Genomic DNA, 20,529 nt, shown 5'->3' with positions numbered 1-20,529 from the left:
GTCTTTTTTAGATATGTGCCAGCATGTCTCTAATGTCTGAGTCTTTTACAGCTATGTAACTGTGTTGGGAATATGGTTCAGGCTGGCTTTTTCCAAATCTTGACACCCAAGGGTGTTAGAATTAGTATTCTACATATTCAGGATTATTGGTCTATTTAACATATATAGAGGATGTTTCAGCCTTCAGTTTGTTTCTCTAGCCTATAGATGTTACATTGAAGTAGTGAGTGCTTGGTCACTTTGAAAAACAGTTTAACGTCAGCTGAAGTAGTTTTTGGATATAAATTAATAGATCACTCTTCAGTTATTGTGTGAATACTGATTATTGTGAAGGTGAAGCAAAAGCTTTCTGTGTAAAGATCAGGCTTTGGAGATCTATATTAACTGAAAGTACTGATTCAGGGCAGAATGAGGCAGAATTCTTGTAGCTTTTTTCCAGAAACAGACAAGTCTGCTTTCCCCTAAGAGAGATTTCCTTGCCTCCATGTCTCATATATGTAATTGAAGAAATGTTGAACAAGCCAAAGGAAACTAGTTCATATACCAGTTTAAGAGGATGTAAAGCAAGTTTAAGCTTAATAGGGAATCTGGGGAAAAAACTTTTCAGGCTGTCTGTAAGCTGTTCCAAACTTGTGACTTTCCTTCAAAAAATAAAATCCATAGCATTTTATTATCTTTAGTAGACGTGGTTCTCCTGTTGTATGAACACAGCTTGATTTTATTTATTTATTTTGAGTTGAAAATGATATATGTTAGTTCTAGCATCTTCCATATGCAGGAAAGATACAGTCTGAAGGTGAGGCTAGATAAGCCAAGCCAGTGATGTTGAAGGAGGTAATCACATTGCCACTTCTTTCTTTGATTTCTGGCATCATGATCTTGTGCTTTTCCCCCTTTCCAGGCCTTTTGGAACTGGCTCCCCTTAGGGTGTCAGCTCGCTAAGCGGCAGAGAGGTGACTTGGGAACAAGAAAACTCAATTAACATTCTAACTAGCCTCAATAGTTAGTTGGAATGCATAGGGAACGTTTTCTTTCTGCCCTTTCCCAAAGGTATATGGTTCCATGGACAAAGTGAGCGTAGGTCATGCTGCCACTAAGAGGTGGAGATTATGGAATCTGCTTTCTACTTCTTCCTTCTTTTTTGCAACTATGTTTTTGATCTGCTTTCATGTCCTTGGACAGACTTTTGTTGCTGCAGGGAACTCAGTTTACAGAACGGTCCAAGAATTGCCAGAGCAGACATGAGTAGCAGGAAGGGTCAGTCGCATAGTTACGAAAAGGGGCGAAAGGATATGTGGGGCTTTTAATTTTTGTGGTCAAATAAGAAAACATGTTCAGTCAGAACAGCCACATTTAACCTGAAACATGAATATCTGCACAAGCTCAACTTAATTAATTCAGCTAATTTTTAGGAATATGCAGGATCTTGCATATCTAAATAAGCAGGAAACTGATACAGAGATAAGAAAGTAATGGTTTGGATTTTGGTTTTTATACATGTGAAAACAGAGTGGGCCTAAGATTCTTTGTACTGTCTGTGTTCTTTAACACTGTGCTTTTAGGAGATGATTGAATATTCCTGCTGTCTCTGTTTTGGGGGCTCTACGTTATATAAACTGGTTTAAACAATAAAGACTGGAAGTACTGTAAGCAGTCTGCTCATCAGCTTTGTGACAGGGATAAACATCCCAGTCATCTGACTAGTCTTGGACCTGGTGCTAGATTCCACGTGGAAGTAATGAGACTATATGGACTTATATGCCTGTATAAATTGCCTATAGATATGCTTGATTCTACCAAATGAGGTTTTAGTAGGATGAATCTCTTCTGTAATGGCTAGGACTGCTGCAGAAACTGCATCTGTGTTCTGGGTAATTTACAGCCTGAAAGTAAAGACCTCATTAAAACCTAAGGTTGATATTTGGTTAGTCCTGTAAGAAGCATTATCTGAAGTTAGTTCCCCAGATTTGATCTATTACTGAGATAAAATTCTCTCTGTATGATAGATTTTATGTAACTTCTTAGCTTGTTGCTCTTTGGTATTAGAGAATCTGTTTGTAGTTATGACAGACTGCAGCAGTCTTTAGTTCTAGCATGCTCTGTGGAAAAGGCACCTCAGCAGGCTGTTGAATTGGCTTCTGCTTCAGAATAAAATCTTATACAGAAGTTGGCACTTCACAAATAACATAAAGTTTGCTTTAGTGCAAAGTGAGGGAAAGAAACCGGAATTCATGCAATCCAACCTGCGTGCAGCCCTGCATCGGCGGGCAGATGCAGGGCCAGATTGGCTCAGTCTGTCTGAAATGAGTCTTTCTCACTTTAGACTTGCATCCTGTGGTCTGAAGTATTGATGCTGCTTAGCCAATCCTGGAGGTTGCTTTGCAAGGCTTTGCTGTTGCATACAATTTTAACTAAGGCCATAGAGATATGCCTTTTCCTTGTAGTTAAAAGAAGAGGAGACCTGTAGCCTTTTTAAGAAAGCAGAATAGTTACCTGAGGCCATCTGTTGCAGAAAGCATGTAAGTAAATAGATAGCTGTGTAGCTGAAGAGATATTGGAGTATCTGATACTGAAGAGCATCAGATTCATGTGGCAGGCTAGGGTGAAATTTATTGATGGCTCTGACTTCTCGTGCATTCTGCATAACTGGATTTTGTAATAGTGTTGCAGAGGCAGTGGGCTGAGAAACTAGGAACAGATTTCTATAACAGATGGTGTAGTTGCAGCTCTCTGTATATGTGAGGTGTGTAGGATCTTTGTTGGGCAACTATCAACAATGGTATCGGGTCTGGTCTCACACAGGTGAACTTAATGCTGTGACTCCATTTGAAAAGGAAAACTTGAAAAGAAGTCTGCCTGGCACTCCTGGCAGTTTTGGAGGCAACATGTTACAAACACATAAAGAAGTTTCCTCACTGTGGATGGCAAAACAGCCTTTAGCAGCATTCCGTAATCTGGCTTTGAAGTGTACTGGAACCTTGCATATTACGTACATACAGCATACTTTTATCAGAGTACCTTGCAGTGGCAATGGGTATCTGACTTATTCTCTCCCAAGATATTTAAAAGTAGGATAACCACTTCAAGAATGAGGTCTTTCAGGTTTGAAAAGGATGCCTATTTATGCTTATTTCTCTTTTTAGATACAGAAAAAGAGCACAAAGAAGAAATTAGGCTGGCTGCACTTAAAATGGTTTAAATTTAAAAGTCTGAGTGTTCTCCTAAAGTAGTTATCCACAGTTAGCTTACTGACTCTAGCAGTATTTGAAAGTGTTTACCTTGCTTGTGGATGTTAACAGAGCAAGTAATAAAAAGAAAGAGCTTCAGAAATTCTAGTCTTTAAGCTGTATAGGGGTTTTATGCTCTTCTCTCAATTCTCTGCCTTCCTTTTCTGTAGGGCACAGTTCAGGAAAATTCCTAAATTAAACTTCCGTTTGGGTCGAAGATCAGTGTGGCCTTGACTGAAGTCTGTTAAACCAACAACTATTAATAACAGTTGTACTCTTACCCCCTCAGTGCAGTCCATCGAGGTCAGGGATGAGGCAATATGGCTGAGCATCAGTGCTTTACGCAGTAGTAATTTTTTTCCATTAATTTCAGCTTGTAAGCTACGTAACATGAAAAGCATTTTCTGTGGCTAAAGCTGAGACCAAGCAAACCTCCATGCTCTGATGTGCAGACTGACTCTCTTTGGAATTGGTAAATAAGGTTTCTTGTCATTGCAACCATGCTGCAGTTGTGCTCCTCAGCCTCATGCCGTAGTGCAGTGAGCCAAGTCGTGTGCCATGTTGTATCTCTGGGGAATGGGCAGATTCTGGCTTAAGATAGTTGTTTTCTTCAGGTTGAATCTCAGTGGTATCTTTATTTCATGTATTAAATGAATTTTACTGTAGTTGACAATCAAGTCTCAGTAATCTGTTGCTGCTCAGTAAACTCTGAAATGTCTCAGAAAAGGGGGAAAAATAACGGAACAACCTCGTCTTTCAGTTGCAAGACTTAAACTTAGGAAATATCTTAAATTACATTGTCAGGAATAGGTCAAAAGGAATTGGGTTTTTGTTGTTTAGGGAAGGATGTGGGAGGGTGTAAACCTTGTGCTTTTGAAACACTAGAGAGAATGGCAATCCATTGTATTTTATTGCCTCTGAGAGTATTGCATAAAACAGTACACCTACCTTACAATAAGGATGATCCAGGCTATGAACAAAGAAGAGAGTAAATTTAGGAGTAGTTAAGCTCTGGGGCAGATTGCTGAGACAGAGTTTTGTGTTCTCTTTCTGCAAAATTTTGAAAATAGATTGGATGAAAACTGGTGTGGCTGTTCCTTCCTTCCTTTGTGTCAGCAGTGACACTGGGCTTAGGTACTCCTTTGGAGTTCCTTTTTGGTTGGAGTTACGTGATTGCACCTTGGATCCTATAAATGCTGAGTAAAAGTTGTATTTGCATAATACCTGTTTCTTCACTTAAATAAACCTGCCAAGTAAACGCACTATTTTAACACCTTGCGTTTCTAATCCGTAGCTGGTCCTCTTCGGAGTTTGACTTGAATGAAATCCGACTGATAGTTTACCAAGACTGTGAGAGGAGAGGCAGACAGGTCTTGTTTGATTCCAAAGCAGTCCGCAAAATTGATGAAACTGTGGTTCAGGTATGAAATGTTAATTTTGCTGTTGTCCTAATAGAACAGTATCAACTTGTTAATCTTGCAGTCTTTTGCTTTATCTTGATTCCATGATAGCTGCAACAAGTGTGTGTTATGTTCACAGACTTTTTGGTATCTATCTGGTATTTGGTATTTATAATATAAATACAGTATTCAAACTTAACAACTTAGAGATCTGATTTCCTTTCTGCCAAAGAAATCTATACTCTTTTAAAAATTAAACTGAGTATTTCTTGAACCTTTACTTACCAAGATGCTTAAAAAGCAACAGTCTCTGTTTCAGTCACACTGTAAGTATGCCACTGTGCTGAATCAGTAAGACTGGCGAGCATCATCAGCTGATGTCTGATCATCTACTTAAGAGGGTAAATGGGTCAGACTGGTCTATTAATCTTGCTTCTCTGCTCCTCCCCCCCCCAAAATCAAGGTCATTACTTTGTGTCTCTAAGTTGATTTAAAACACACAGCATGGGAAGAAGAAATATATTTCTGGCTTCATTTAAATATTAAAATTATTCCACTTACTTGAATACTTTAAGCTGAAAGTTAACTAAAAAATGTCCGATCAGAAACTCTATGCAACACTGACATAAAACAGATTATAGCCTATGTAGGCTATAACCTGTTTTTTAGCTAGACACTAAACTAGGTACCCTTTTAAAACAGCCAAAGCACTTAGAATGCAGTGCAAACACATAGATGTTAAAAGTGATTTTGAGTGTCTGGTCGTTTGTTTGATATGTTATCAAACAGCAAGCCTAAAACTTGATTTGTTTAAAATTGAAGCAGGCTTCCTCTCAAACTCAGTCCTCTTTAAACTGAAATCAAGAAGATGTGTGTACACTGTGCATTCATGCATTTTCCTGAAATACAGTAAAGCTTATTTACATTGAATATTCAAATACATTGTTTGTCTTTAACCTGTTAATTCTACCAAATGATGCATTATTCACCCCTTGTTTTTGCTGGCTGTTCTTCTGTTTAAGAAGTCTGTTAATCATTTGGGAAGCAAAAGTTATGTGCAATTTGAGTGATTAATTGTGCAAATGATTACAAAAAGTGGTTTGTAAGCAACCCATAAGCTGAGATTTTGTTTACATAAACTTTGGTAAATGTTACAAAGAGTAATTCATAATGTTTGGGAATGATCTTTGCATGAAACTGACTAATTACTCTGACTACGTGTGATTCTATGAAAATCTGTCTGGCATTGTAAATGTGATAGTAGTTCTCCACTTGCTCTGATGCTGGCATTTTATAAAATATTTTAAAACTGATATAAGACCAAATAAGTTTTTTAATTTCTGTTGCTTTCCTGTGGTTTTAAGAAAATCCATGCCGTGGTATGTTTAGAGATGGGAGTTCTTATATTGACTTTGATAGTTTTTATCATATTGTTCTGTTTTGACACAGAAAATGGCAGATGACGCTTCTGTAAAGACTTGTGCCAAAAACTGCCAAGCAAGCAATGGGAACAACAGTATTTCTTCCCATAGTCCCACAATAAGCTGTATGCAAAATATCAAAGAACAGATACCGAAGTATCAGGTAATATTAATTACTTTTGTTGCTTTTATTTATCCACTTTACTGAAGAAGTTAGTTTATAAAAGCCTTCACTTACATACATTGAATGACTTATGCTTCTGTTGTATTACAAGTTAATCTGAACCTTGAGATTTCTACCCTGTCCTTGAAGTGGTGTAGAATAAAAGCATATGAGTACGTCTTAACCTTTTGGTCCATCTTGGTCTTATTTTTGAAGGAGTTATGAAATCTAATCTAAAATCTAATAAAATTTTGTCAATGTCATAAGAACCTCTATACTGTTCTCTGTTCTTGTCTACTTATGCTTCAGGTCAGTTCTGAAGAAGCTGTTGAACATTGTAAATTAAGAGTCTCTTCAGTCTGTTTTTTAAGAGAGCTAATTTTTATGTACTTTGACTGTTTCTCAGTGAAAGCATTAGCATTTCAGCTAGAAAACGTAATTTGCAACATGTATAGATTAAGGTGGGAAAAATATATTTAACTGGAAGGTAAGTGATTTCCCTCAGAATTAACAAACTTCTCTCCGTATTTGCTATTGATGATCAGTCTGTGAAACAAAATAAGCAATTGGTCTGAAGACTGTATTTCCAAGTATAATCACAAAACTATTTTCCAATAAAAAAATTTTCCAAGAAGCTTTTTGTAAGGGTGGAGAAGGAGAATACTGATTTGAATAAGGAAGCAGTTTGTTTGGGGGTCCAGACCACAGAATCCAAGTCCTGTTAGCACCTGCAGGTTTCATCAAACACTCTGCCGTATGGGAATGTTGCTGGACACAGGTATTTCTTTGGAAATACAGTAGATATGTTTTCCTCTTTCTTGCCTTTGGAGGTCCCCCTGGAACAAGGGTAATAATGCCCATCTACTGAGAAAAACGGAATACATCTTCCAGCTCTCCTCGCTTGTACTTGCATTCAGTGTGTTAAAACCACACTGATCTTACTATCCATTCAAAATGTAGCACTGGCACTATATTAAATTGAAATAATATGCCAAGTTGTTATTGACTTTGCTCTTCCCATCTTGTCCATGCAGTACACCAGGCCAGCCTCTGACGTCAATATGCTGGGAGAAATGATGTTTGGCTCAGTGGCAATGAGTTACAAAGGCTCCACCTTGAAAATTCACTACATACGGTGAGTGTCCTTTTCTGTGATGCACTCCCTTGTCAGGCACTTGGAATTGATGATTCACTGAAATGACTGTTTATCCTTTCAGCTCTCCCCCACAGCTGATGATAAGTAAAGTCTTCTCAGCCAGGGTAGGAAGCTTCAGTGGAAGCAACAATAAGTAAGAACATTTCTTTTTTTTTTCCTTCCCTGTCCAATGCAGTTGTCTCTGTCTGTCTGTCTCCTTCTGTAGTCCTAGAAAAAAAATAGGAATGGCAGCTGTGGAGAAGGATTCTGTTAATAGATCCTAGTCAGGCTACCCAAGCTTTTAATAAAGAAAAATCTCTGTAAGTTTCTGCTTCTTATTTTGTCCAGGGCATGCAGTAAAGTTCAGAGGTTAGGTGCTTTGAACAGTCAAAACCTCTATATCTTCCTGGTATCAAAAATGCGAGGAAGGTATATTTGTTGAGAGCGCTTTGTTTCCCTGTACTCCACTTCTGTTTCCTTCAATAGTGACACTGTTTCCTTCAACGAATCCACTGTTTCTCATCTGTTCTGTTCTTCCTTGTCCCCAAAATGGGCAAATGTGAATAAATTGAATCCCAAATGTGACATAAAGAAACTTCTAATAATTTAAAGAGGGAACATATATAAGGAATAAATATCTGTTTCACTCTGGTTTCAGAAACCTACTTGTCCTTGAGTTTGATTGTAAAGTTCATGTTCAGCCTTCTTTTTTTTATAAAATGAATCTAATTCTTAAGCTAATATCAATGCCTATTGATTGCATTCTTAAGGAACATTGGCTTTTCCCCCTATTTTAGCTTGCAAGATAGCTTTGAATACATCAACCAAGATCCCAGCCTGGGAAAACTGAGCTCAAATCAGAATGGTTTGGGAACCTGTCGCAGTGGAAGTAATTTAGGTAAATATTTCCAGGTTCTATGTCCTTCTGACAACATAAGGCCATCTGTTCATTAAGTTTTAAGGTTTTTTCCCCAGTACATCAGCTCCTTGTGTCTTACTTTTTTTGCTTTGTTGTACTTTTTTTTTACTTTTTTTTGCATTTTTTTTCTACATTGCTTTTGTTTCCTAGGTGTGTTACAGCTGTGTAGCAGCAAACTGCTGCAGGGTGTGTCTGAAGGAGGTCCCCTCCGGCTCATCCGCAGTGCTTCTTTCTTTGCAGGTTTGTGTGGAATGCCAGCCACAGTGTGACCCATCCATTTGCACACACAAATCCAGCTCCTTCGGTATCCTTGCAGGGCATACATAATTACTCTCTAGAAACAGAGGGCTAAAATAGAAGTATCAGGCATATAGTTAAAAATCTTCCTTCAAAAAAAATGGCTAAATTAATTGGGTTTGGTCCATATTTATTTTCAAATTACTATGTTTAATTTTAAAGATATTTTTATGTAGTGTTTTTAATAATAAATTAGCCCTTCTATTTCTTAGAGAACTTATGTTTCCTGGCTTATTGCTGGTTTCTTGCTGGCGTGCAGGTGTCTTGCTGGTGTACAACTTTTTCTTCTCTTACCTCTTGCTACCTTTTTTTTTAAATTTGATGGCAGACATTCAGAGTTAATTCTTGAGCTAAATCTAGAAGGTCTTAAGGTTTTCTTCTTTAACAATATCAATTTCTTTAATTCTCAAAACTTTAAGCTACCTAAAGTCTCCTTTTACAGGCATAATGATGACCCATGCAGGTGGGTAGATCTTAGGCCTAATTACTTCTCTTAATTGCAAAAATATGAACTGAAATACCAATGCAATTTCTTCACAGCCTTTGCAAATCTTGCATGCTCTACGATTTGAGTGACTCTGCACTACTAACACTTCAATGTAATATGACATAGGCTGAATGTTTCTTACTGTGAGGCTTTGAGGACAGTAAATCTCTGCTTGGGGAGTGAAACAGAAGCTTTTATGGACCTTGTATTTGACTATTTCAGTATGACATTAACCTGTATTAAATGACAATTTTTAACACTCAGAAAAATTTATCAAGTGGCAGGTGAGGGTATCACCAGCCCTCACTTTCAAAACATATCTGATTTCTGATAATGCAGATAATGTATTTGTATTCCTCAGCAATTCAGGGATGTTTTTATGTTTGCATTGGGTCAAATAACCTTCCTTGAGTAACATGATACTCAGTATAGGTAAACTGTTTGCTGCCACCTCTGTTCACACCATACTGCTGATTTGCAGTAAGAGTAAAGGATGTAATTCTTTTCCCGTATGACCTTTAAACTTAAACAATTTTTTAAATGCTGAAAAATAGTATGATGAGTTATGTAATATTTTCTGTTGATCTGATCTGTTTGTTTTAGCACACAGCACACCTGTTGATATGCCTAGTAGAGGACAAAATGAGGACAGAGACAGCGGCATTGCTCGGTCAGGTATCTGCTGTTTTGGTATCTCTTGTTTACCTGCTTTTGTAGTTGTTACAGTTCTTTTGTGCAGTGATTCACCTGAAATACAGGCACCTTGTGACCTGTAAACCCACAGTGGTTTTGATCTGCTAGGTGGTTTTCCTTCTGCATTTGCCCCAAGCCTTAATGCAAGAATATTTGTAATTATATTCTTTGTTTACAGCCACCATGTTCTGAGTCCTTAACCAATTTATAATTTGGAGGAAGAACTGGTTGGAGCCTTTACTAGAGCAAGTGAAGAGAAGCTTTTTTTGCACTGAATAAGAAAAAATGTGTCAGAAGACCAGAACTGCTGTCGATTGTAATAGGAGGGCAGCACCTCTAGGTCCTTTTAATGACAATAAGATAAATTTTAGTGTGTTCTAGTAGGGAAGATCTCTGACTTAATAAAAAAAGAATGTCCTCAGCTGTGAGATTTATTTAAAATAATTGTCTCTTTTCTTGCAAGTGAGTTGTGTGAAAAAGATCAGCAAGAAAGAGCAGTATTTGTGAGAAATTGTTCCCTGTTAGAGTATGAAGAAAAATATTTAACCAGCACTCTTTATAATTCATTATCTCTGGGATTTCTTGCTTTCTTCATAGCATCTCTGAGCAGTCTTCTGGTTACTCCTTTTCCATCTCCAAGCTCTTCATCATCATCTTCTAGCAGCTACCAACGTCGCTGGCTCCGAAGTCAGACAACCAGTTTAGAGAATGGAATTATTCCAAGGTGGTGAGTGCCACACCCTTCTTTTTACAAAAGCTGTTTGGCAGTAATTTAAGCTAAATAGAGCTTAAGCCTCTTTTCTTTAAAAGGACGAACCCTATTATTAATTGCTCTCGACTTAGTCTATCTCCTCTGCATGTTACATAAGATTGCCAGTTTAAAGAAAGATTAAGTTTTGGGTGAATATGAACTTCAAAGCCCAATTTGAAATATACTTATTTTTATTAATGTATAGCCTGTGTCTGAAGCCATAGTCTGAAAAACAAACTAAACTGTTTCTGAATGAGCAGAACATCCTGTTGAGATGAAAGGGACTGTAACGGCACTGCTGCCATGATTACATTTATACTATAATGAAGTCTGACTAGTGAGCAGTTACTGAAATTTTGGAGTAATAGCCTGTGACGACTCTCTTGGCTGGTACAGGATGTTCCTGATGTGACTTCTGCCAAAACAGGAAGAAAAAAAAAAAGCTGTGATCAAAAAGCTTGGCTTCTGTTTTGGAATTTTACTAGCCCAGTGGCATAACAAAGCATGGAATGCAGCAGACTTTGCATAGCTAATAAGCAAATTCTTCCCTTGTCAGTTGCTAAATATCAAATGGTTCTTGACTATCTTCTCACTCTACTCATCCACCTGTACCCAGAGACAGCGTGGAATTAGTGGAGATTTACAAGAAATTCCTGCTCTTTGGCTTCTCTCCCTTTTCACTATTTTCAGTTAAGGAGAGCTTAAAATCTGCCACTTAAAAGTATGCAGTTGGTGAAAATTAAAACGAAACGCTTTTTGAAGAGACTTCTTTCCCTAGTGTCAACACTTGCAGCTTTTTCCTGGATATTCTTAGTGAATTATTTTTATCATGAAGAATCGTGCCGTGACGCTAATATAGCAGTCATGCTTCCTAAATCACACTTGCACTTGAGAACAAGCTAGTAAACACTTTACTTTCAGTAAATTGAAGTATTTTTTAGTCTAGTTACCTAAAGAAATGAAGCTGAGAGCAGTCCATGTAAAAAAGTTAAAATATTTAGGGTAAATAGGACCATTTCAGCCCAGTTTAAGAAGTAGCCAAAGTTTCACAGATACAAGCTTCCTCAAAATGTCTGAAAGTTACAAATTGTTTAGGGGAAAGTAGCCTTTTTGGGCTGTTTATTCAGCGTAGGGAGTAGGTTTTTTTCTTCCACACTGGAGAACTTGTGCTGGGGAAAGATATTGGAAACAGGACATTATTATTTTCCCAATCCAGGAGTAGCTCTAGGCAGTGATTTTTTTTTTCCTAAGCCAAAAAACCTCTTACTTGTTTTCCGATTACTTGCTAGAGAAACAGTAGGCTTCTAGTTGAATACTTTAGTGCCACAGTCTGCACTTCCATCCAAGATTCTACAATCACTGTCACTGGTGTTTTAGGTTAATAGCTCAAAGAAAACGAGATGCCTGCTGGAAGTCCTCATAGTCAATTGGCAAGCAAGCTAGATTAAGTAGCTTTGTTGAAAAGGCTTTTCTCACAGACTTAAATTCTTCAATTTCTGTTCCTGGGAAGCAGTACAAAAGCTTGCGATGTTTCATAGATGCTGACTGACCATCCTTGCCTGACTTCCTTGGGAATTTCTGTCTCTGCATGCAAGTTCCTGAAGTTCAAATGAGGTTATGTTTTTGTCTTGAACTCTGTTTTCCCACAAGCTGTTTTTTGCTGAGGTTTTATTGTGTGTTTTTTCCTGTATTCATGGACTCATACCTCTGTGATGAGGAACTTTTATATATTTAAGTTTGTCAAACCAATTAAACTGGAAACCACTTATTTTTAGAATGGATGTAGAATGAATGCTTAGCTCTGAGTCTTTCCTTTTGTTAATTGCTTCATAGTGGTCTATAAATACCACAGACTCCATTTCAAGATAATTCTGATATGAAAAGACTTCAAACTGTTAATTGCCACTCACTGGAATTACAGTCTTAACTTATGAAGAAACTCCCAAAATCCCAAAAACTTATTTCCACATAAGTTGCTGCTCTGAATGTCTTCATGGCTTTATCTTTCTTACCATTCCCCCCCTCATAATTTCTCAGTAGATTAAAAACCATTATTCAAGTTCCTACCAGAAGATATTCTGTCCATCCTGTTTTACTTATTTATATATATTGATGATATATATAAAAGATGTTTTTTTCTGTGAAATTGGTCAGGATGCTTCAAGCAAGAAAAAAGAATAATTTTGTAAACCCAGCAGTATCAATACTTGCAGTGCAAGTATTTGTGGAAGAACAGTGTTTTGTATAATCACAGTAAAACTTATGCTGGGCTGAGACTTGTGGATATCATCAAAATCAGTTGCCTGTGCTTGGCATTTATATCAGGTGGCAGTGAATTTTGTCTATTTGAGTCTTGAAAGTCTCCAAGAATTGAGATACCACAGCCTCTCTGGACAGTGCCCTCCAGTTTATTGACCATTTTTCCTCTATCTGCAAACTCACAGAAGGTGTGTTTTGATCCACAGGCCAGGCTGATAATCAAAATATTGAGCAGTATTGATCCTAGTAGCAGCCCATGTGTAATACTGAAGAGGGACATGATTGTTGAAGGAGATGTGGCAAAACTGTCAAGGAAATAAAGAGAGTTTGGGGCAATAATAATGGTTGTAAAATAAACCATTGTTTGTTTGTTTGGGGTTTTGTTTTTGTTGTTGCTGGGTTTAGTTGTCTGGTTTTTTCTTTTTTTAATAATTTTAATCATAAAACAAATAATTTAAGGTGAAACCTACCCAACTTTGACCTGGGCACATGTGTATTGGTAGGCATTAAGTTTGTGTTTCCATAGTAATTACTCAGCGGTGATGCTCTATCTTGAGTTACAATAGAAAGTTTTATTTTGTATTGTTAAGTGCAGACTTGAGATGGCATCTTAAGATGCCAGAGCACTGTAGGTAGCATGTTTCTCAACTTCCCTCATGAGGAACAGTACAGATTCGAGAGCATCATGGACATACTGCTGAGCACCTAGACAGGAGCCAGATGCAGTTCAGAGCTCTGAAGTTACCTTCAACCTTTTTTGGTAATGATTTTGTGTGATGTATCTCCATTCCCTTTTCTTTATATCCCTCAAAGATAAATCCAGGAGGGAATTTGTAGTAACTCTGTTTCAGAGGAAAACTGTTCACACTAGGCCTCTCTGGGGGTTTTCTTCCTCCTGTTTGAAGTAGAATAGGTCTTGTGCATCAAAATGTTGAGTATCTTCTGTTCAGAGACTGACAGCAAAGCATTATGTAGTCAGTCAAAGGAGACCTGGTACTATATAGAGAGGGATAGAAGATGAATTATCTCTCAGTAAGTAGGTAACTGTCCTAACAAATCTGTCTTACAGGTCCACTGAAGAAATGTTTAGTATGGCTGATGAAAACTGCAGCTCCAATCCTGCAATGGTTCGGAGGAAAAAAATTGCAATCAGCATAATCTTTTCTCTGCCTGAAAAAGAAGAAGCACAGAGAAACTTCCAGGATTTCTTTTTTTCTCACTTTCCTCTTTTTGAATCTCACATGAACAAGCTGAAATATGCAATAGAAAAGGTACAGAATACTAATTTGGCATAATGTGAAAAAATAAGTGTCAATCAGAATGAAGTATTCTAGAATCTGATAGATGAAGAGTGGGAGAAGGTGCGTGGTTTCAGGCTTGCCTCCCTCCTTACACATGCAGTCTTGAGCCTGAGCCCAGTGTAGGAATTCATCATTTGCTGAAAGGGGTGTGGTTTCTTTTCTAGGCAGAATTAGAATGGAGAGTTTTATGCTATGGGGTGGCTTTTCTTTCTTTCTCGCCATATTTCACTATGAGGTTTTTGACTCCGTGGAGACTGTGGAAATGATGGTATTCTATCCTTTCATGCAGTTTCTAAAAGAGAGACACTAAATATTTGTTGCTCAGAAATGTTCTCTTTTCTCCCCTTGCCCAGTATTAGGGATTGGTCCCTCATGAGGTGGAGGGAGGTTGGCAACTGTTGCTGTCCTGAGTGGCTGTATAGGACTGGGGCTAGAACTTAGTTATTTTGACATGTTAATGAAGCTTAAAAAGATGAAGAATGCGAATCCTTTAAGAAGCTGTTTTGTGTCTTTAACTCTTAATCAAGGCCATGATCTCATGTAGAAAAATAGCAGAATCCAGCCAGAGAGTGCAGGTTTATATCAGCCGTGTCATGGATGCCCTGGGAGAATTCAGGTGAGTTGATGGAATTCTGAATTACAAGGAGAGCTCTTTTCATGCCCCTCAAAAGATATTTGTCGCTTCCAGTTATAAGCAACTGAATGCAAGGTCTTGTATTTTAGACAGTCCTGAAGTTAATGTGAATGAATTTTCTGCATTGGATATTGGGTAAATGTTTTCAGAAAACTTCAGCAAAACCAGCTCAGCCATTTTCCTAATGAGAGTATAAGTAGTTCTGTTGCACTCGTGTGTTCCTGGAACTGTCAGTTAAATTCTATAAGATCTCATCAAGAGTTGACTTCTACTGATACCCGTGCAGTTGAGTGGATTGATGTTGTATTCAGACAGAGGAGTTGTCTATTCCTAGCCATAGATGCTGAACAATGTAACTGGCAAGAAAGATGCAATCAAAGACTCTCTTTTCGGTACCTAAGGAAGGAAGGAAGGAAGGAATGGTCAGAGGCTAAGAAAGTTGTCTCGAGAGAGAGAAGGCTTTAGTGGGATGGAGTTTCTGTAATACCTGATATGTAGAATCAAATCCCTGCAATGAATAGAACGGGTTCTTTTTCCCCTCAGAATTGTTTCTTGATGGTTTCTCTGAATCAAATATGCAAGGGAAGGCAAGAAAGGGAAGCCAGATATGTAGATATGAAGGCACTAGATTACTGATGCTCTGAATTAATCAGACTAGTGTCCTGGACACTAGTAATTACTGGAAGAGTAAAAACTCTTTTGGTTTTGTTTAGTCTCCTCCATCTTGCAAAAATAAATAAAAATCAGTGGACAGTAGAAGAGGAAAGGGGCTACTTGTAAGTATTTGCACGATTGAAATGTGCATGTTAACACTTACTTTTTGGGAATTTTCTTTGAGCAGAGTTACCATCTGGAACCTATATTCTGTTCCAAGGATTGCAGAGCCTGTGTGGCTTAATATGATGTCCAGTACCCTGGAAAAGAACCAGCTATGCCAGCGTTTTCTGAAAGAATTTACGTTTCTGATAGAACAGATCAACAAAAATCAGTAAGCTTCTCCCACTGCTTTTTTCTTCAAACAAACAAACAAACTTGTGTTCTTCCCAGTGCATGTGGGTATGTTAAAGCACTTAATGGGATATTCTTTTGTTGGTGTTACTTTGGACATATTCTTTTCTTCCTAGGTTCTTTGCTGCTTTGTTGACCGCAGTGCTGACATATCATCTGGCTTGGGTCCCAACAGTTATGCCAGTTGACCATCCTCCCATCAAGGCCTTCTCTGAGAAGCGCACATCACAGTCTGTGAACATGCTGGCAAAATCCCACCCGTATAACCCTCTCTGGGCACAGCTTGGTCAGTAGGAAATGGAAAGCTTCAGACTTCTCTATAACTAGGACCTTTGTGCATCCACTCCTTTTAGAGAGGAGCCAGTTGTGATCCAGGTCACACTTTGCCTGGTTAATCAGAGTGTTTGGAGGCCTGTTTGCATATCCTGCTTTTTATTCTTTATTCCTCGTTGTCATCCTTTGTTACACTGTCTGGTTGAGTAACTTGGTGTAGAAATATTAAGATGGTGCAATTGCTGCGAACAGCCTGAGCAGTTTGGAAAAGAACAAGAGGGAATAGACTGGATTGAGGGGAGTTATCTGGTCTTGGAGGCCCTTTGTAGTTGCAACTGCACTGGTTCTACCTCCTTTTATCTCTCTCACAGAGTAGGATAGACAGCAAGACAACAGATCAGAAGTCTGGCAAGTGCCAGTACCTCCATTCACAGTTACATGAGTGGGCTTTGTCCAAGATTTTTTTATTATGCTCCGTGCCTCAGGCTGTTCTCTGACAATTTATAGCGAATAAGTTATCTTGATACAGGGGACTAAACAATTGGTGTCAAATGAATAGGTGAGTGAAAGCTGAGAGAATAATTCTGCCAGTGGAAAATCCTGGAAAAGTCTTCCTTGGCAGCAGATGTGAGTCTGACATCAGATCGGCCTTCACTTTTACTGATATACTATATTGCCATGTAAAATAACACATGCCCACTAAAGCAATAATGTGACTTTTACACCGTGCTACTGGTTGTGTTTCTTGCTAATTGTTTCACTTATACTCATTATTCTCAGCAATTGTTACGAAACTAATAATTACGAAACTGATAATTGATCATGTAGTCCTATTAGAATTGTTTCCTGGCTTAGGATGTCTTTTAAACACTGTGCAGAGTTTGGACAGAAGGAGGAATTAGAAGGGTGTTCATGGTGTTGAGGACAGAGCCGGGCCTGGAGTTATAAAAAACAGCTGGACTGGAGGTGTAAGCTCAGCAGCAGCTCTTAGGGTCGCTCCTAGGCGTCACCACCAGTGACTAGTCAAGAATCTGATATTTCTTCTGCCCTGCCAAGTTCTTGGTGCCTGAACTCAAAATGCTTTCTGGTTTCATTTCATTTTTATAAAGCCCAAAAAGCCATTATTAGGTGGTTGCAAAAACTGATCATGAAAGTAAGATGTTGCCCTCTGCTGGTCTCCTTCTTTAGGAAGAGGGAGGAAAAAAAAATCATGTGTCTTAGTGCTTAAAATGGAAATAACATTTTATTGAGGAAGGGATTTTGAATACCTTCAGACCTCTATTTTCATTACATATTACATATCAATGGCAGTTACATACTGATACAACTGTAAGTCCCACTGTCAGGAAGACATACTGTCTCTTAAACATCAGCTTCAATATAATAGTGTTAACAAAAAGTATTAGTATGTTTTGAAGATCACAATTTTGACTTTTTGTACTGTCTTATTAGTAATGGTTTTATATAAAAACCAGTTGTGCAAATGAATGTGAAGCCTGAATCTGATTTCCATAGCAACTGTGCTCAAATCAAAAGTAAAGCAGTATCTTCCAGTTTCCTTTCCAAATTGCTTGTCCTTGTGGCCTACCAGGCTTTGAGGTTAATTGAGTAGTCTGAAGCCCTCTTTTGGTTACTGAGAAATCAATTTTGCTGGCATTTTTGGCTATGAGGTTGATTGCAGTGGTGTTCCTAATTGAGTAAAGATGGCACCACTGATGCTACCATGCAGCAGCCTCTGCAGTGCATCACTGGAATCATGACAAATGGCAGATCTTGTCAGAGGAGACAGTGAGAGCTGTGGAATTACTGTCTCATTGATACTTGTTTTGTAGGAATGGAGTCAGAAGCTATATTCCTTTTATGTTCTGTATAGTGAGGAGGAGGGTGGGCATAAATACATTTGGAGGTTTTTTGCTGTGTTGGTGTCCTCATATTGAAGCCAGAGACCCCCTTGCCCTTGGTGGAAACTTTTCTGAAGCTCTGATTATAATTTTAATATAATGTTGCTTCTTGAGGTCTCATACAAAATCCTGATGGCAAACTCTGTCCGGAATAGTGTTTGAGCAGCTCAGAGCAAGGATTTAGCACCTAAAACAATCCAGTAGATTAGCAGGTAGCTGATAAAGTCTCAAGGCAGAGAAGTCTGCTCTCAACACTTAAGGTGGCTGAAGAAAATTGAGCTTTTACTGGCTGTCTCCCATGTGCTGGTGAGATCAGTCACAATTTTGGTTAAGCAAAGACAATTTAATTGGTATTTTCTAACGAGTGAAGACAACCAGGTTAACTCAACCTGGTAATAAACCCTTCTTGAGTTAGCCCATCTTTGAGAGAGCATGTGAACATTCCTTTACTGGCTAGCTGTGTTTACTTTCTCAAACTTTGGAGTAGAAACCCTGTAGCTGATAGATGACTATAAGTAACTGGAAGATAGCCACCACTCTCCCAAATATATATGCTGAAAGTTGGATATGTGTGACTTTAGTTCTATTAAAAAAGCAGTTCTTTAGGATAAACAATCTAGTAAAGAAGTAGTTCTTGGGGGGATGCAGATGTTGTTGTACCTACCTTTCATATTACAGCTGTACTTTAAGTAGTAAAATTATCTAGTTCTCCACTGCCCTCTGCCACAGATAAATGCTCTTGTTACTGAGGCTGACTCCAAGTACTTGCCATGTGCTTTGCTCAATAAGGCCTCTTTTTCCTGAACCTTATTTTTTAAGCTAATTTCATCCTTTTTTTGATATCTTAGTCCTGAAAAATGTAATTTAGATTTTCTGCTGTTTAACAGCAAAAAAAGTCACTTGGATGTGAAAGAAAATAAGTAGAAAAATAGAAAATACTATAGCTCGCTTTGAAGTTTTCCTGAGTCTACTTTCCTCTTCACCCCCTCTTGTGTCAGTTTCCAAGTGATAATATCTTGTAAGTATTGTGTGAATAAAAAGCTGAGTGGCTTTGAACAGAAAGAAAATGAGTAATAGCAGCTAATTCCTAAAAAAAACACCAAAACACTTCTGGACAAAAGTCAGGTGTAAGAAACAGTAGGGGACTCCTTTCCTTATTCTATTAAACTTTTATGAATTTACTGTGAAAGAAATTAATTGTCTGATTTATGTCCATAGTAAATGCTGTTTCAAAATGTGTTGAATTTGACCAGTGAAGGTTATGTTACAATCAAACATAATCCTGTGAAATTTTTGCTTTCCTGTGTAGGTGATCTGTACGGTGCCATAGGCTCTCCAGTTAGATTGACTCGAACTGTTATTGTTGGAAAACGCAAGGAGTTGGTGCAGCGCCTGCTCTATGTTCTGACTTACTTCATTCGGTGCTCTGAGCTGCAGGAAAATCAGCTGACATGGAGCGAGAAGGCTGGAGAAGGAGAGCAAGTGCTGAATGGAAGCAAGATCACAACTGCACTAGAAAAGGGAGAGGTAGAAGAGTCTGATTATGTGGTTGTCACTGTTAAAAATGAACCTGCTCTTGTGCCTCCAATTCTACCTCCAAAGAATGACGGAAGTAAGAACAACAGTATTGTAGATCCAGAAAGCACTCATGCTGTCCCAGTCTCTTCAAAAGAAAAGAAGGAAGCAATAGGAAAGGCCAGTCAGAGCTCTGAAGCATCTGTGGACTGTCTAACTAGCAGTGTCTGTAAAGGAGAAGCTGATGGCAGGAAAAGAACTGTCACTGACATGGGAATAGTATCCTATCCCTCTGAAGAGTTATCTAAATTAGAGGATTTAATGGATGTAAAGAAGAACAAGAACCAGAATGAGAAAAAAGCAGAAAAACAGTTTTCTAGTAGGTCATCTGCCTTACCTTGTCCTGAAAGGTCTGGCCACAGGAGTTCCCACTTAGAAAAGGTCACCTTTCAGATTGGAAGTTCTGCCTCACCAGAGTCAGACTTAGAAACTCGTAGAAGAGAAATGGAAGAAAATCTGAGGGCATTCAGAAAAAATACAGAGGTGATACATTGTGCCTCCAGTTCCCCAAGTCTGGCTATGGATGCTTCTCAGAACCAAGAAGACAGTTGTGAAGCTGCCTTTATACCCTTCAGTAAACGTAAAGCTTGCTATGCTCAAATCCCACCGTGTGAGGAGAAGGAGAGTATATTTAACCAACATATGGAAAGTAAAGGAACTGAAATGAATTTAAAGAATACAATATCTAATGAACTGCTTTTGCCCACAGATAACGTAGAAACTGTAAAATTGCCAAACATAAAAGAAAATAGAACTTTATGCTCTGGCAGCTTAGAGAACTATTCCTCTGACTGCGTAGAAGCAGATTCTGCTGTCAAACAGGGTTCCCCTAAAGTAGGTTCTAAAGATGTCCCCTATGGGGATGCTGGAAGGAAAACCTCCTTCAGAGTTGAAGGGGACATTCCAAGGAACGAGAGTTCAGACAGCGCTCTTGGAGCCAGTGATGAAGAAGGTGATTGTTGTATCCCTGATGAAGTGCATCGTGATAATGTCAGCAAACGACTTGGAGAATTTTCAGAAGTGGAACTTCCTTTACCAAGGTAAAGTTGTCTGATTAATTTAGAACTAAATTAAGTCAACAGCTG

The 20,529-nt window shown here is 38.4% G+C and overlaps 1 protein-coding gene across 4 annotated transcripts in view; it reads left to right on the top strand.

Annotated features, from left to right (window-relative positions):
* FNIP2 (folliculin interacting protein 2) overlaps positions 1 to 20,529 on the top strand; it is a 49,023-nt gene that overhangs the window by 16,733 nt on the left and 11,761 nt on the right. For 2 of the 4 annotated variants that reach the window (XM_027882848.1, XM_027882847.1), the window contains exons 2-14: positions 4,522 to 4,648; positions 6,077 to 6,211; positions 7,246 to 7,346; positions 7,429 to 7,500; positions 8,144 to 8,244; positions 8,416 to 8,505; positions 9,653 to 9,724; positions 10,340 to 10,469; positions 13,822 to 14,023; positions 14,581 to 14,669; positions 15,529 to 15,675; positions 15,812 to 15,981; positions 19,179 to 20,484. In XM_027882848.1, coding sequence (XP_027738649.1) covers positions 4,522 to 4,648; positions 6,077 to 6,211; positions 7,246 to 7,346; positions 7,429 to 7,500; positions 8,144 to 8,244; positions 8,416 to 8,505; positions 9,653 to 9,724; positions 10,340 to 10,469; positions 13,822 to 14,023; positions 14,581 to 14,669; positions 15,529 to 15,675; positions 15,812 to 15,981; positions 19,179 to 20,484 — 2,742 coding nt within the window. The remainder of the gene's footprint in view (positions 1 to 4,521; positions 4,649 to 6,076; positions 6,212 to 7,245; positions 7,347 to 7,428; positions 7,501 to 8,143; positions 8,245 to 8,415; positions 8,506 to 9,652; positions 9,725 to 10,339; positions 10,470 to 13,821; positions 14,024 to 14,580; positions 14,670 to 15,528; positions 15,676 to 15,811; positions 15,982 to 19,178; positions 20,485 to 20,529) is intronic. The other 2 variants (XM_027882850.1, XM_027882849.1) reach the window with 1 other exon arrangement.

This window comes from Empidonax traillii, unplaced genomic scaffold (genome assembly GCF_003031625.1).
Source record: "Empidonax traillii isolate 1590-97213 ecotype Southwest subspecies unplaced genomic scaffold, ASM303162v1 scaffold112:size1231168, whole genome shotgun sequence".
In the NCBI taxonomy this organism is placed as follows: Eukaryota; Metazoa; Chordata; class Aves; order Passeriformes; family Tyrannidae; genus Empidonax; species Empidonax traillii.
This window is presented reverse-complemented; position numbering and strand designations above follow the sequence as displayed.